Here is a 15176-nt window from a genome sequence, read left to right on the forward strand (position 1 = left end):
TATATCCCGTTGTGTGCTGACGTGAGGTGGGCCAGGAAAACAGAAAATTGTTATCAAAAACTTACCGTAATTTTCCTTTCCTCACGTCGGCACAGGACTCCCTCCCTAGTGGCCTGTCGCACGCTAAGTTATCGAACATCTTAGTTGGGGGAGGAGCTGTCTTTTATTCAGCTATACAGGTGGTAATGTGGGGCTCCAGAGGAGATGTTAACCTGTTGTGTGCTGACCTGAGGATGGGCCAGGAAAGGAAAATTACGGTAAGTATTTGATGACAATTTTCCGTTATATATATACATACACAGAAAATACATCCCTCAAAGAAATAAGGGAAATAAAGGAAAACTCCACTTTCATAAAAAATATGACATATATTATGCGTACTAAAGCCATTTTGAAATTTAATGTTATAAACTCTTCCTTTTAATCTGCAACTGCTGTAATTTTCTGAAACTGTTCAATGTTGCTTCCTTCCAATATGGCAACCTGGAGGCATTCCATGCACTGTTGGAATTTATTGAAGGCAGATATACTCACAGGCAAAATATACCACACCAGAAATCTACAGCAGGTGTACAACACCATATACCACTGGCCTCGCCCTATGTATTTCGTCACACCTAGGGCGAGGCCAGTGGTATAGGATGTTGTACACCCACTGTAGATTTCTGGTGTGGTATATTTTGCCTGTGTTATACTGGCCATACACTATATGAAAAATCGTTCAAACCCATTTTCGAAAAACTAACATTCGGCCGCGAGAGAAAACGATGGTGCCATTATGTAATGACCGATAATTCGTTCAATGGACATAAATGAATCAGTTATTTCACATATACCTAGTGAAAACAGTTTGGACGGGAACCACATTAACCTTTCAATTTATTGTTCATTCGGCAGAAAATTTCCAAACTTGTCCTTCCTTGTCATATTATTGTTTTTTCGCCATTTAATGAAATGCACATTGTTTATTAAGGTTATTATGAATTAATTAAATATTTTTACTCATATAACCTTGTGTTGATCTCCACAGAGATATTGGTTTTGCGCACGTTTTAGATTAACCATAGTTAGACTGACTTTATAAAAAATAAATAAAAAATTCTTTGGAATATTCATCTCATAAAATAGATTTTATTAGTGTAAAAAGGGTGGAGAGTTGGGACTTTTGCGTTTTTAGCAATTTGCAATTAAGTATATATATATGGAATATAAAAAATGTTTCCCTAATGACCAGGCTCAAAATTACCAACCAAAAAAGCACTAAACCAAATGAATCTGTCTAACTGTGTGTAATTAAAAACAGAGGTTTAGTTGCACGTATTTGCAAATACCTGGTAAGCTGCAGCGCCAACTTCAAGGCACTCTGTGTAACTGCAGTCCTAGCTATGATTTAGGGCTCTTTCACACAGAGCGGATCCGTATTGATCTCCCCCCGTGTGTGTCCGTCTGCTCAGCGGGCATCATCCGTAAATCCCCGCTGAGCTGTCGGCGGACAGGGCGGTCCCCGCACACTGTGCAGAGACCGCCCTGTCTTTCCTCCGCTCTCCCCTATGGGGAATCGGATGAATACGGACCGTGTGTCCATATTCATCCGATCCGTTCCGCCAGACAGAAGAAAAATAGGGTTTTCTTCTGTTTGAAAAAGCGGATCCTTACGGACGTTAGCAGATGCATCATCCGCTAACGTCTGCAATCCCATAGGGAAGCATTACAAGTCCGTAAACGGACTTGTAAAAAACGGACCGTTCGTCCGCCCATGTGAAAGGGCCCTTTTAAAGCCTCCTAAAGAGGAGCACAGGTGTGCTAATCAATAGATAGGGGGCAGGTGGCAACCTAAACCTGCCCCTACCTATAGTTGGCCAGGCAAAAAAGAGCACTGGAAAGACCAAAAACAGGAGTGGAACCAATACATGCCTACCAAATACGTGCAACTAAACCTCTGTTTTTAATTACACACAGTTAGACAGATTAATTTGGTTTAGTGCTTTTTTGGTTGGTAATTTTGAGCCTGGTCATTAGGGAAACATTTTTTATATTCCATATATATACTTAATTGCATGATGCTAAAAACGCATCTCATTTAAAGTCCCAACTCTCCACCCTTTTTACACATTTACAGGGATGGAGGCCTGTGGTAGTGTATACCACATGCCTCATACAAAGTCCCAAACCCATTCAACCTTTTTTAACATAATAATAAAATCTAAGAGAAAAATGTATCTGTGATTTGCGACAGTTTACTTTTTCAGCACTAGATGGCAGTAAACTTGTGTTATAATAAAGCAGCATGAAGTGTATATGTAGTGCTTGGTTACAGTGACAGAATATGATCCTCCTTATCTACATGCCTGGGGTGGAGCCTTCATTATAAATGCCAGTTGCAGTTGACACTGTGCTATTAATTTGTTTTGTCCTTCACAGTGACTGGCAGCATGTCTAGTGTCCGGGTAGCAGTGGTCACAGGAGGCAATAAAGGGATAGGCCTGGCTATAGTCAGCGCTCTGTGTAAGCAGTTCCAGGGAGATGTCTATCTGACAGCCAGGAACCCTCAGCTGGGAGAAGAAGCTGTTCAGGCTTTAAAGAAGGAAGGATTGTCTCCGCTATTCCATCAGCTGGACATCAATGATCTGAAAAGCATCCAATGCCTGCGAGACTTCGTAAAAGAAAAGTATGGGGGGCTGGATGTGCTGATCAATAACGCCGGAATTGCATTTAAAGGTGAGTTCTTCAATTTGGAGAATGGAATAGGTGTGTTGTGAGTTTCCGATTCTTCTAGATAATATTTATTTAAGCTGCAAATGGTCATTGAGTTAAAAAATTGTGATTGTCTGGGTTCATTAATTTCACAATTCTCTGCATATCAGACACCGCATTGCACATTCTAAGGAGAATCAAACATTTTCTGCCTAAATTATTAGATTTGCCCAATACCTCACTTAATTGGCGTATCTCTAAATTTAACACTGTGCTCCCAGCGGTTGACCGATTGCAGGACTTTCAGCGCAAAAGGAACACTTGTACTTTAGGTGTTGATATCTAATTTCAAGAACAAACATTAAATCTAAATTCTTAATCTAAAGTCCTTAGATGTGGTGGTTGCTTCTTTTTTTTGGGGGGGGGGGGAGCTTTTTTCCTCTATTTTTACATGATGATCGAAAAGAAAAAAATCCTGATCTAGGGTGACAACACCATACTGTAGGATGTTAACCATGTGTAAAGTTGTATGTGTCAACCAGTGTGGAAGGTCTGAGCTCCCTTAGCTACTCAGCAGGCTCCTGAGTCAAGCTCCAGGGCATTAGAATGAGAGGTCCATAAGTCTGTGGAGGTGGTGTTGGCAGGGTCAGTGCTACCACAAGGCAAACTAGGGCACCCAGCCACTGGCGATTCTACTCTCTTCTCTCTGCAGCAAGCAACTAAGTCTCAGGTGGTGGCAGAGGCACAGCGGCGGCGGAGGACTGTGTCTGTGTCCTGACTCCCGAATCAATGGAAGCAAGTAAACATTCATTGATGGGCGCTGGTGTGGCTGCGTTGGATGGGCCCTGGTGTGGCTGCGTTGGATGGGCGCTGGTGTGGCTGCGTTGAATGGGCGCTGGTGAGGCTGCGTTGAATGGGCGCTGGTGAGGCTGCGTTGAATGGGCGCTTGTGAGGCTGCGTTGAATGGGCGCTTGTGAGGCTGCGTTGAATGGGCGCTTGTGAGGCTGCGTTGAATGGGCGCTTGTGAGGCTGCGTTGAATGGGCGCTGGCGAGGCTGCGTTGAATGGGCGCTGGCGAGGCTGCATTTGAGGGACGCTTCATTAAAAAGGTGGGATTTACATGGGCAGGGAAAAGGAGATGAGTTCAGGGGTGGAGCAAAGGGGATAGAAAAATTAGGTTTCGTCTAGGCCAGGGGTCTCCAAACTTTCTTAACAAAGGGCCAGTTTACGGTCCTTCAGACTCTAGGGGGGGCCAGGCTAGGGCCATTGGGAGTAGAAAATGTCCAGGTGTCCAGTGGGAGTAAATAATACCATATCTTTGGTGACAGTGGGAGGACTAGTGCCCCATCGTTGGTGTCAATGGAAAGAATTGATGGTGTCAGTTGGAGCAATATTGCCCCATTGGTGTCAGCAACAAGAATTATGCCCCATTGGAGTTGGATGGAATAGTGCCCCAAGTGCCGCATTAAGGCAAGCAAAGGGCCACATCCGGTCCCAGGGCCGCAGTTTGGAGACTCCTGGTCTAGGGTGTCAAAAATCCTTGCACCAGCCCTGGGTGTTGGGGTGCTTGGCAGGGGACAGATGCTTTAGTTGTCCTGGTTAGTGTACAAAGAATCAAGTCATATGAGAGCCAGTTCAGATGGAGCATTCAGCTAGACATACAGTAGGTCAAAAGGATTTGCCTCTCATCCACTTTGTCCTGAAATGTTGAGGTTCTCTTTTATGCATTATTTTTCATTCAATGAATTGCTAAATAAATAAAAAAAAATGTTCATGCTGTACCCCACCTCCCTACCTAATTAGGCTGGCCATCACTTCAATGTGTAAACCACACTTTTAAAAACAAATCAAATTGCCCTCTATGCGTAAATGGGAGGAGGAAATAAAATAAGATTTTATGGAAAGGCAGTGACTGACAGGCATTAAGGTGAAGTTATCAATGTCTAGATACACAGACCACTGGGAGGTCTCACATAAAATTCTATGAAGATGGTATCTGACTCCTTACAGCTTCTCCAAATTTTCCCAGGCCGTTCTTCACAATAGCAAAAGTAGACAGCCGGCAGCTCGAGGCATCCACATGCAAAAATTATTTTATTTGCTACAGAGCGATTACAAAAATAAAAGCTTACATGTTTCGTCCCAAAGCCTTGGTCACTGTTCTTGGCTATGACTAAGGCTTTGGGCTGAAATGCATAAGATTTTCTCTTTGCAATCACCCTGTAGCAAATAAAATAATTTTCACATGTGGATGCTTCGATCTGCTGGCTGCCTACTTTTTCTCTTTCTACAGTTTGGGTGTATGAAAGACACTCAATGCTTGTGCACTCAGACGTCCCCTCATTTGGTAATCCGGTTGTTTTCTTTGTTGCATTCCTCACAGTGTTGGAGAAACTGTGGCCCAACAGGTCCTATTCTGTATTTTATGAGCCTGTAGAAGCATTAAGAGCTTTTACAATGTCATATTTACACTGAAATTACAGATATTCTAAATTCCCCTACTTCCCAATTAACACAATTAAATATACGAATCAAGCTGCACCCCCATACCTACTAGACTATGGTGACAAACTGCTGCTAGATCATCAATATCTTGTCAGTGGAGGTCACCTGGCACCTGACACGTGGTATTGTCCACGGGGTCAACTTACAATGCACTTGTAGACAACATAAATGTAATATGTTCCACTCCACGTGAGAAGGTTGGCTCCACCATTCCACCATTCCAATGTTCATGTATCAATTTGATGAAAAGATGGTTTATAAATGGGCTTTTGAAAATGTCACCTTCTACACTATAGACACCCAGTTTGTTGCTTTTATTTCTTTCCATATACTGTATATTCTTAACTACTATGTCAAGTTTCTATGACAATACGTACATGTAGTTTATTTATTACTTTCTTTTAGGGTTGTCCCGATACCGATACTAGTATCGGTACCAATACTGAGCATTTGCCAGAGTACTTGTACTTGGGAAAATGCTCCGATGCTTCACCGGATACCTGGACAGTCAACGGTGATCTGTGCAGTGGGAGAGTTCCAAGCACCGATCACCCTGTAATGATTTCAAAGTCTGACAGCCGATCCTTTCTCTCTCTTCCCCCTCCCCTCCCCCCCCAAGGCTTTCAGCGGTGATCGGTGCTTCTCTTCTCACACACGATCACCGCTGACTGACCCTCCATTCTCCTGTGTCCTTCTCCATGCTGCTGTCCCCCTCTGTTCTCCTCCATGCTGCTCCGTGTCCCCCTCTCTTCTCCGTGTCCCCCTCCTGTGCATCTAACTGTCCCCCTCTCTTCTCCCCCTCCTGTGCATCTGTCCCCCTCTCTTCTCCCCCTCCTGTGCATCTGTCCCCCTCTCTTCTCCCCCTCCTGTGCATCTGTCCCCCTCCTGTGCATCTGTCCCCATCTCTTCTCCCCCTCCTGTGCATCTGTCCCCATCTCTTCTCCCCCTCCTGTGCATCTGTCCCCCTCTCTTCTCCCCCTCCGTGCTGCCGTCCCCCTCGATCTGTCAGGATGGAGAGCAGAGGTAGGAGTCGGTAAACCCGGCTCCTTAGTTCTCTGAATGGACAGAGTCAGTGATTACTGACTCTGTCCACTCACATAACTGAAACATTGTAACCTCCTGTGATTACGATGGCTCAGTTAATGAATGAAGAGGAGCGGCTGTCCTCTTTCCATTCATTTTCAGTGCAGTGGTGGCTGCTGAGAAAGGGACTGGGGAATATGTGCCCCTAGTCCCTTTCCCTGTCTTAAAGGGGAGATGTCAGAGGTCTGTTAAGACCCCTGATATCTCACCATAGCCCCCCAACAGGGCTGATAAAAATAATAATTGCAATAAATAATTGTAAATATAATAATAAAAAAAAAAAAAAACAACACACTGACACAGTCCATTCCCCACCCCCTTAAAAGAAAGCATTGTAAAAAAAAAATACTGACACATGTGCCACTGCCAAATCGGCCCAGTGTATATATATGTATATCTGTGTGTGTATGACTGTGTGTCCCAAGCGTGTCACGATCCTACGGGGTAAAATGACCGCAACAGCCAAGCAGACACTGGCTGGAAAAAGCGCCCAGAGGCGATTCAGTTCGCATGAGTAGCGCTATACAAGTCATTCATTCATTCACATTAGATTAAATAAAAGTATCGATTAAATAAAAGTATCGTTATCGGCGAGTACTTGGGGGGGGGGGGGGGTACTTGTACTCTGTCTTAAAAAAGTGGTATCGGGACAACCCTACTTTCTTTTAAACTTACATAACTTCATCATACCTTTTACAGCTCTCCCCTCCCTTTAGTAATCTGGGTAACATAAACTGTAATTATGTCTAAGGATTTTGTAATTATTAACAACCCTATGAAACACCAATTCAGGATACTGTAAATCTTTACAGATATATAGATATATACCCTATAATGTACTTTTGTATGGATATGATACCAATAACAATTACTGAATAAAAAAAAAAAAAATGTATTACATTGAGTGGAGAACTAAACTATATCCAATAGATAATAGTGCATTCAATCACGTTTAATACCTTCGAAAAAGACACGAATGTGTCAAATTTGCTGATTATCAACAATACTGTATAAAGTTACATTCCACAGTCAATGTGCAAAGTGCAGTAGTAAATACAAGGTAGTCCATGCCAAGCAGGTCACAGTTGAATTGCCACTCCTTCTAGATCTGTGCAATCGTGATTTCCTCAAACACCAATCTTACTTCAGATCTTCTTATAATGTAACAATCTTGGTGTACTACCCCCACTTCTCCCCTTAGTGGACCTTTGGTGATTGTACTATTTTACTTATATACTGTACATTTGTATATTTTCTGTGTTGTGTTGAATTGCATTAAAGGGGTTGTAAAGGTTTGTTTTTTTATTTTCTAAATAAGTTCCTTTAAAGCAGTGGTTCTCAACCTGGGGGTCGAATGACGATTTGCCAGGGGTCACCAAATCCTGGCCTGTTTCTGAAGCCCACACCGCTCTCCCAGCCTTTTCTCGGCCGCCCTGCTGGGCTGTTCCTAGAGTTCGCGGCCGCCCACTTAGCCTCTTTGCAGCCATTCAGTTCACGGCAAGGCTGGGAGGCAGAAACTATAAGTCAGCTGACTGGTGAGGAAAGTGAAGTGGGAGGGGCTGAAGGAGACCCTATCTCCTGATTTCAGCATAGGTGTCACTGCTGCGAGACACCACACTATGAAAATTATTTTACTGTTAGGGGTCCCCACAATTTGTGAAATGTTATCAAGGGTTTACGAGAACCACTGCTTTAAAGGAACACTAAAGGCAAACATTTATTTTATTTTTTTTAAATAACAAACATGTTATATTTACCTCCACTGTGCAGCTCGTTTTGAACAGAGTGTCCCCTAACCCTGTCTTCTGGGCTCCCTCGGCGGTTGTCTCGGCTCCTCCTCGCAAAAGCTTTCCACCTTCATGCGAGCGAGCATGGTATAAAGCGAGCATAGCCGCCGACTGTATCACTCGGCCCCGGCGCGCCGCGTCATCCGCTGTGATTGACAGCAGCGCCAGCCAATGGCTGCGCTGCTATCAATCCGTCCAGCCTAGCCAATCAACGGCCAGGCTGGGAACCGAAGAGGATCACGTGGACGCGCGCGGGACTTTCGAGGGGTCAGGTAAGTAAAACGGGGGTTCAGGGGGGTCCTGTACTGTCGGATGTTTTTTCACCTTAATGCATAGGATGCATTAAAGGAGTTCTCTAAGCTAAAACTTTTAACCCCCGCTGTGCCTGGGCTGTAAAACTATACAAAATAAACTTTCACTTACCTGCCTACGATCCCCCGTTGTTCCATTATCGCCGCCCGTGCTCCGGTTCCTGTCAGCTTCCTCTTCCTGCGGGTCGGTGACTCACCGTGCGCTCAGCCTATCAGCGGCCGCAGCAATGTCCCGCCGCGGCCGCTGATAGGCTGATCGCACTTCCTGTTCCTCCTCAGTAAGCTGTTCTGTCTGACTAACCCCCAGCCAGAAAGGCTCGGATGATAGTGGAAAGCTTACTGAGGAGAAACAGGAAGTGAGAAATTCAGACAAAGAAAAAAAAAATTTAGAAGGGAAATCGAAGGAAAAGGTAAGTGAATCAACAATGCACTAACTTAAAGGAACCTATTTAGAAACTAAAAAACAAACCTTTACAACCCCTTTAAAGGATAAATTTACCTTTGGAACATGTTACACCCGTTTTTTGTTGAGGAACATATAACAGGAGGAATGCACATTAGAAGTTATCTTTATTTTTGTATGTATAAGGTACCAGCATGTAACACAGTAACTTTAGGCTGGATTCACACCTTTGCAGTTTTAATGCTTTTTGCATTTTGCAGATTTGCACTACAGTCCATTTACCCGCTTGGCGACCAGCGCACGGCAATATACGTCGACACAATGGCACGGGCAGGCAAATGGTCGTACCTGCATGTCCCTTTAACCTTGCTGCCCAGTGGGTGCACGCGCGTGCCTCGTGAGTGTGCTCACGGGTCCCGAAAACTCAATGTTCCCGGGCGGCCCGCGATTGCGGACAGCAAAAGCAGAACAGGGGGATGCCTTTGTAAACAAGGCATTCCCCTGTTCTGCCTAGTGACATGTCATTGATCGAATGTTCCCTGTGACCGGGAACAGTGATCAATGACATGTCACTGGTAGCTCCTCCCCCGTTAGAATCACTCCCTAGGACACACTTAACCCCTTCAGTGCCACCTAGTGGTTAACCCCTTCACTGCCAGTGTCATTTTCACAGTAATCAGTGCATTTTTATAGCACTGATCGCTGTAAAAATGACAATGGTCCCAAAAATGTGTCCGATGTGTCCACCATAAAGTCATAGTCCCGATAAAAATCGCAGATCGCCGCCATTACTAGTAAAAAAAAATATAATAAAAATGCCATAAATCTATCCCCTATTTTGTAGACGCTATTACTTTTGCGCAAACCAATCAATATACGCTTATTGCGATTTTGTTTACCAAAAATATGTAGAAGAATACATATCCGCCTAAGCTGAGAAAAATGTATCTTTTTTTTTTTTTTTTTTTAAATTGGGGGATATTTATTATAGCAAAAAGTACAAAATATATATATTTTTTTTTTTTCAAAATTGTCGCTCCTATTTTTGTTTATAGCGCAAAAAAAAAAAAACACAGAGGTGATCAAATATCACCAAAAAAAAGCTCTATTTGAGGGAAAAAAAGGACGCCAATTTTGTTTGGGAGTCACGTCGCACGACCGCGCAATTGTCAGTTAAATCGACGCAGTGCCGAATCGCAAAAAGTGCTCTGGTCTTTGGCCAGCCAAATGGTGCAGAGCTGAAGTGGTTATCATGGTTTCATATGGAACACATTCTGTAATGCAAATCTGAAAAATGCAAAAAGCACAAAAATGCATAGGTGTGAATCCAGCCTTAGAGAGTACATGGAACCATTAGTGTCAGTCATTTTCTTTAAGATATCTCACAGTCTATTGTCTCCGCCAAAGTCAAACAAGCATACTGCAGAACCAGTTTTGTCAGATGCCACTAACAATACATATAGATCACTCTACTAGCAAAAGTTGGATAAATGCCAGGACAAGGTCATTCAGCACCCAGGGCAAAGATGCCGAACTGCACCCCTGCAATAAACCATTGCGCCCAGGGCAGCCGCCCCCCCCCCTTCCCCGCCAACCCTTTGTCCCAGCCCTGGTGTGCGAAGACATAGCAAAGTATATAGATGTGGAATGGAAATATAGGTAGCTAACAATAAAGGAGAAAATAGTACTGAACCCAAAAGTGTGACACAGATGTTATAATGGTGAACATTTTCTATAAGTGCTTAGTACTGCTAGCTTTATTTTCTAAAACACGTCTCATTCTCGAATTTCCAGCTGCAGACACAACCCCTTTTGCCACACAAGCTGAAGTGACCCTGAAAACCAACTTCTTTGCCACAAGAGATATTTGCCACGAGCTGTTGCCACTTATTAAACCGAATGGTAAGTTGGGGGTTTATCTTCTATGCTGTCTCTTCAGGTCGTAGAGGTCAGAAAAGTCTGCGTCCGAATTTTGTGTAATCAATGTGACCAGAAATGTTATCTAGCAAAGCAGTATGCAGACTCCAGGTTATGTGCAAGGTAGCCCACATATACCGTATTTTCCGGCGTATAAGACGACTTTTTGCATGTAAAATCATGCCCCAAAAGTCGGGGGTCGTCTTATACGCTGGGTACCTGCGTCAGCCTGGCGTCGGCCATCCATTATTAAAAAAGCGTGCCTCCTCCGACTGTTCCGTGATAGGCGGAACACTAATTTTCCCAGCAGAGCCTCTGTTTAGTGTTCAGCCTATCACGGATGCCTTCTCATCCTCGGCCTCGGACGAGAGGACATCCATGATAGGCGGAACACTGAACAGAGGCTCTGCTGGGAAAATTACTGTTCCGCCAATCACGGAACAGCCTGAGGAGGAGGCGCGGCTTTTGAATAATGGATGCCCGCTGTCTGACATCTCTGCAAACAGGAGAAGGTAGGGAGATCGTCAAGGCATGTTACAGATGGCACAGTGAGGCATGTTACAGATGGCACAGTGAGGCATGTTACAGATGGCACAGTGAGGCATGTTACAGATGGCACAGTGAGGCATGTTACAGATGGCACAGTGAGGCATGTTACAGATGGCACAGTGAGGGGTCGTCTTATACAGTGAGTATATCCCAAAACCAACATTTTAGCTGGAAAATTAGGGGGTCGTCTTATACGCCGGCAAATACGGTAATGTTGTTGCTTCCACACCTCCCAATCTTATGCAATATATGCCGTGACAAATTTGTATAGTGATTTGATTTAGGCGTTTGCATTTCCCATGTAATTATACATGGTGGGGTAGGTTTATGACAATTATCAGAGCTGAGAAGGCTACTAGGATGAGTAACAAAACTTTATATAACTTTATAAAACTTTATATAACAAGTTCAATAGCCATACCATTATTATTAAGATTATTATGTAGGATTTATGCAGAACTGCCAAGAGTTCTGCATAAATCCTACATAATACAATTACAATACAATTCAATATTAGGGGGTTAAAATAATCCTGCTTATGAGAGCTTACAATCTAAATGAAGAAGCAAGTGCTAGAAAAGGTAGTAATTGTAGGGGATGAGTTGATGGAGAAATTGAGGTAGAGGCGGGGTTTGGCTTCCCTAAAGAAATTTATTTTCAAGGATTGCCTGAAACCGGAAACAGCAGGACAGTGGTTCTCAGCCCTGTCCTCAAGTACCCCCAACAGGCCATGTTTTGGGAATTTTTCTTAGATAAAATAGCTATCCAAAATAGCAAGCCATTGCCTCTGATTTAAAGCTCCTGTGCAAGATAAAAGGAAAACCTGCAAACATGTCCTGTTGGGGGTACTTGAGGACAAGGTTAAGAACCACTGCAGTAGGAGATAGCCAGATAGACTGGTGTAGGAAGTTCCAGAGGGTGGGAGAAGTTCTGGGAAGTCCTGGAGAAACACATGGGAGGAGGTGACAAGAGAACTAGAGAGGAAGAGGTTTTGCGTGGTACAAAGAGGATGGTCTGGGTGATATTTTGAGAGAAGGCTGGTGAAACCATGAGTTGAATGACAACTTTAACAGACATGATGTAAAAGTGTTTATTTTAAAACTGAATAGTTTATGTAGGTAGAGAGTAATGTAGGGAGTTGTGAAGGTGTAATGCCGCGTACACACCATCACTTTATGTGATGAAAAAAAAACGACACTTTCTGTGAAGTAAAAAATTACGTTTTTGAAACTTCAATTTTCAAAGACGAAGTTGCCTACACACCATCGTTTTCTCACAATGTTCTAGCAAAGTGAGGTTACGTTCCACCACGTTTTACCATTGAAGCTCGCTTCATAAGTAGCTTCTGGGCATGCGTGGATGAAAAAACGTCTTAGAAAACGACGTTTTTTGCTACACACGGTCAATTTCTGTGAAGTAAAAAGTGCACTTTTGAAAAACGACACATAAAATTGAAGCATGCTTCAATTTTTTTGGGTCGTTTTTTACAAGACATAAAACGACGTTTTCCCCCACACACAGTCAATTAAAGTGACGTTTTTAAAAACGTCATTTTTTTTCATCACATAAAGTGATGGTGTGTACGGGGCATCAGAGGTTCTGGAGAAGTCCTGGAGACAAATATGGGAGGTGGTGACAAGGGAACTAAAGAGGAGGAGGTCTTGCGTGGTGCGAAGAGGATGGTCCAGGTGATAATTTGAGATGAAGCTGGTGAAACGATGACTTGAATAATTGAGAACCTTGAAGTGGTTGTAAATCGTTTACAACCACTTTATGCTACAGGTAAGCTTAGATTAGACTGTAGCTACCCAGGATATCTCCTAAACCTGTATGATTTAGGAGATATCCCCTGTATGTACCGATGTCATCGGCACATGCGCACTGGGGCAAACTGAAGCAATGGCACCAAGGATTAAATCCATCTGCCGAAGTTGTTGAGCGCGGGGGTTGCCGCGAAATTGCGGGAGGGGGTTACCGCGATTGCCGCAAAATTGCGGGAGGGGATTGCCGCGATCGGGGTATTGCCGCGAAATTGCGGGAGGGGATTGCCGCAAACGGGGTATTGCCGTGAAATTGCGGGAGGGGGTTGCCGCGAACGGGGGATTGCTGCGATTGGGCCTGGGGCACCCTATTGGGCGGGGCCCATGGGCTTGAGCCCAGTCAAGCCCAATGGTAAGTCCGGCCCTGGCGACCATGCTGAGATGACTTTAGAGATGCAGCAGTTCTGGATGCATGGATGGAGAAAGCCTGATTGAGCCAGGAATAAGGTAAGTATTATGCCTTGTACACACAGCATTTAACCCTTGCAGTAGGGTCCACAGCTTTTTGGTCCGGCTTGAGTTTAGCTTTAAAACTGTTTGTGTTATCTAAGAACGTAGCTCTGAGTTTTCATTACCAATCAAAGACTTTTGTTCTCTTTTAGGGCGAGTTGTCAATGTTTCCAGCATGATGAGCTCTATGTCTCTTGCAAAGTGCAGCCCTGAACTGCAGGGAAAATTCCGCAGTGACACCATCACCGAGGAAGAGTTAGTGAAACTAATGGAGAAGTTTGTGGAAGATGCCAAGAAGGGAATCCACAAAGATCAAGGATGGTCAGACAGTGCTTATGGAACATCCAAAATAGGAGTGACTGTGTTATCTAGGATCCAAGCTCGACAGCTAAAGGAGACCCGGAAAGGAGAGGGCATCGCCCTGAATGCCTGCTGTCCAGGTTGGGTGAGGACTGATATGGCTGGTCCCAATGCCCCCAAGTCTCCAGAGGAAGGAGCTGAGACCCCGACTTATCTTGCTCTTCTACCACCTGATTCATCTTCACCATATGGGGAGCTGGTCAGCGAGAAGAAAATTGTACCATGGTGACAATGATGGACTATTCTAGAGTAATTCTATGTAGCCGTGTGATGGGACTTATTAATGATTAACTAGTTGTTGGGTTACAGTCACCATTGTTTAGAGGAGGTTAGAAGATGACATGGATATTATCACCTCTACTTTGGGAGATTGTGTAACAGTAATCTGGTGAAAATGTATTAATCCTGTTTTTTTACCTGCAATAAACATTGATCTAGTAATCATAGGTTGTGTTCTATTTTATGACATAAAAAAGGCTTCAAATGTTTTTTGTAGAGCTACGGTAGGAGCTGCAGAATTACTGTCTATGTCAGTGATGGCGAACCTTGGCACCCCAGATGTTTTTGAACTACATTTCCCATGATGCCCAGGCACTCTGCAGTGTAGTTGAGCATCATGGGAAATGTAGTTCCAAAACATCTGGGGTGCCAAGGTTTGCCATCACTTGTCTAGGTCTTCCCCACAGGCTTTGCCCTGCAGCTAGGCACACGGGCTCATTCACACTAGGGGATGTTGTTTGTTTGTTTTTGAAGAACTTGGATAGAGTTGAGGGTAGTGGTGGGATACGCCAAAAACAAGAACTATGTAAAAATTAGGACTTATGCCTTGTACACACGATCAGAATTTCCGATGAAAAAAAGTCCAACAGGGTTTTTTTCATCGGATATTCCGACCGTGTGTATGCCCCCTTTGACTTTTTCCGGTGGAAATTCCGACGGAGATAGATTTTTTTCCAACGGAAATTCCATTTGTCTGTATGGAATTCCGACGGAGAAAAAAACATGCATGCTCGGAAGCATTGAACTTCATTTTTCTAGGCTCGTCGTAGTGTTGTACGTCACCACGTTTTTGACGGTCGGAATTTGGTGTGGTGTGTGGAAAATTCTGTCAAGTTTATTCCGATGGAAACTCTGATCGTGTGTACGGGGCATTAGTTATTCATCAGGATAAGCTATATAGAAGTCTGGGTTTTTAACAAACCGTAGACTCCAGATTAGTAGTAGTAGTTAGAGCCACAAGAGAAAAGTCCCTTTAAGTAAAAGATTAGGTGGACTAAGCTCTTCAGAACACCACCCGC

The 15176-nt window shown here is 43.8% G+C and overlaps 1 protein-coding gene across 1 annotated transcript; it reads left to right on the forward strand.

Annotated features, from left to right (window-relative positions):
- The first annotated feature begins 2384 nt into the window (after positions 1-2384).
- On the forward strand, positions 2385-14324 carry LOC120927931 (carbonyl reductase [NADPH] 1-like). The gene is made up of 3 exons (XM_040338948.1): positions 2385-2718; positions 10577-10684; positions 13671-14324. The coding sequence occupies exons 1-3, from the start codon at positions 2433-2435 to the stop codon at positions 14105-14107; spliced, it is 831 nt and encodes a 276-aa protein (XP_040194882.1). The 5' UTR covers positions 2385-2432; the 3' UTR covers positions 14108-14324.
- Positions 14325-15176: the final 852 nt, after the last annotated feature.

This window comes from Rana temporaria, chromosome 2, assembly GCF_905171775.1.
Source record: "Rana temporaria chromosome 2, aRanTem1.1, whole genome shotgun sequence".
NCBI lineage: Eukaryota > Metazoa > Chordata > Amphibia > Anura > Ranidae > Rana > Rana temporaria.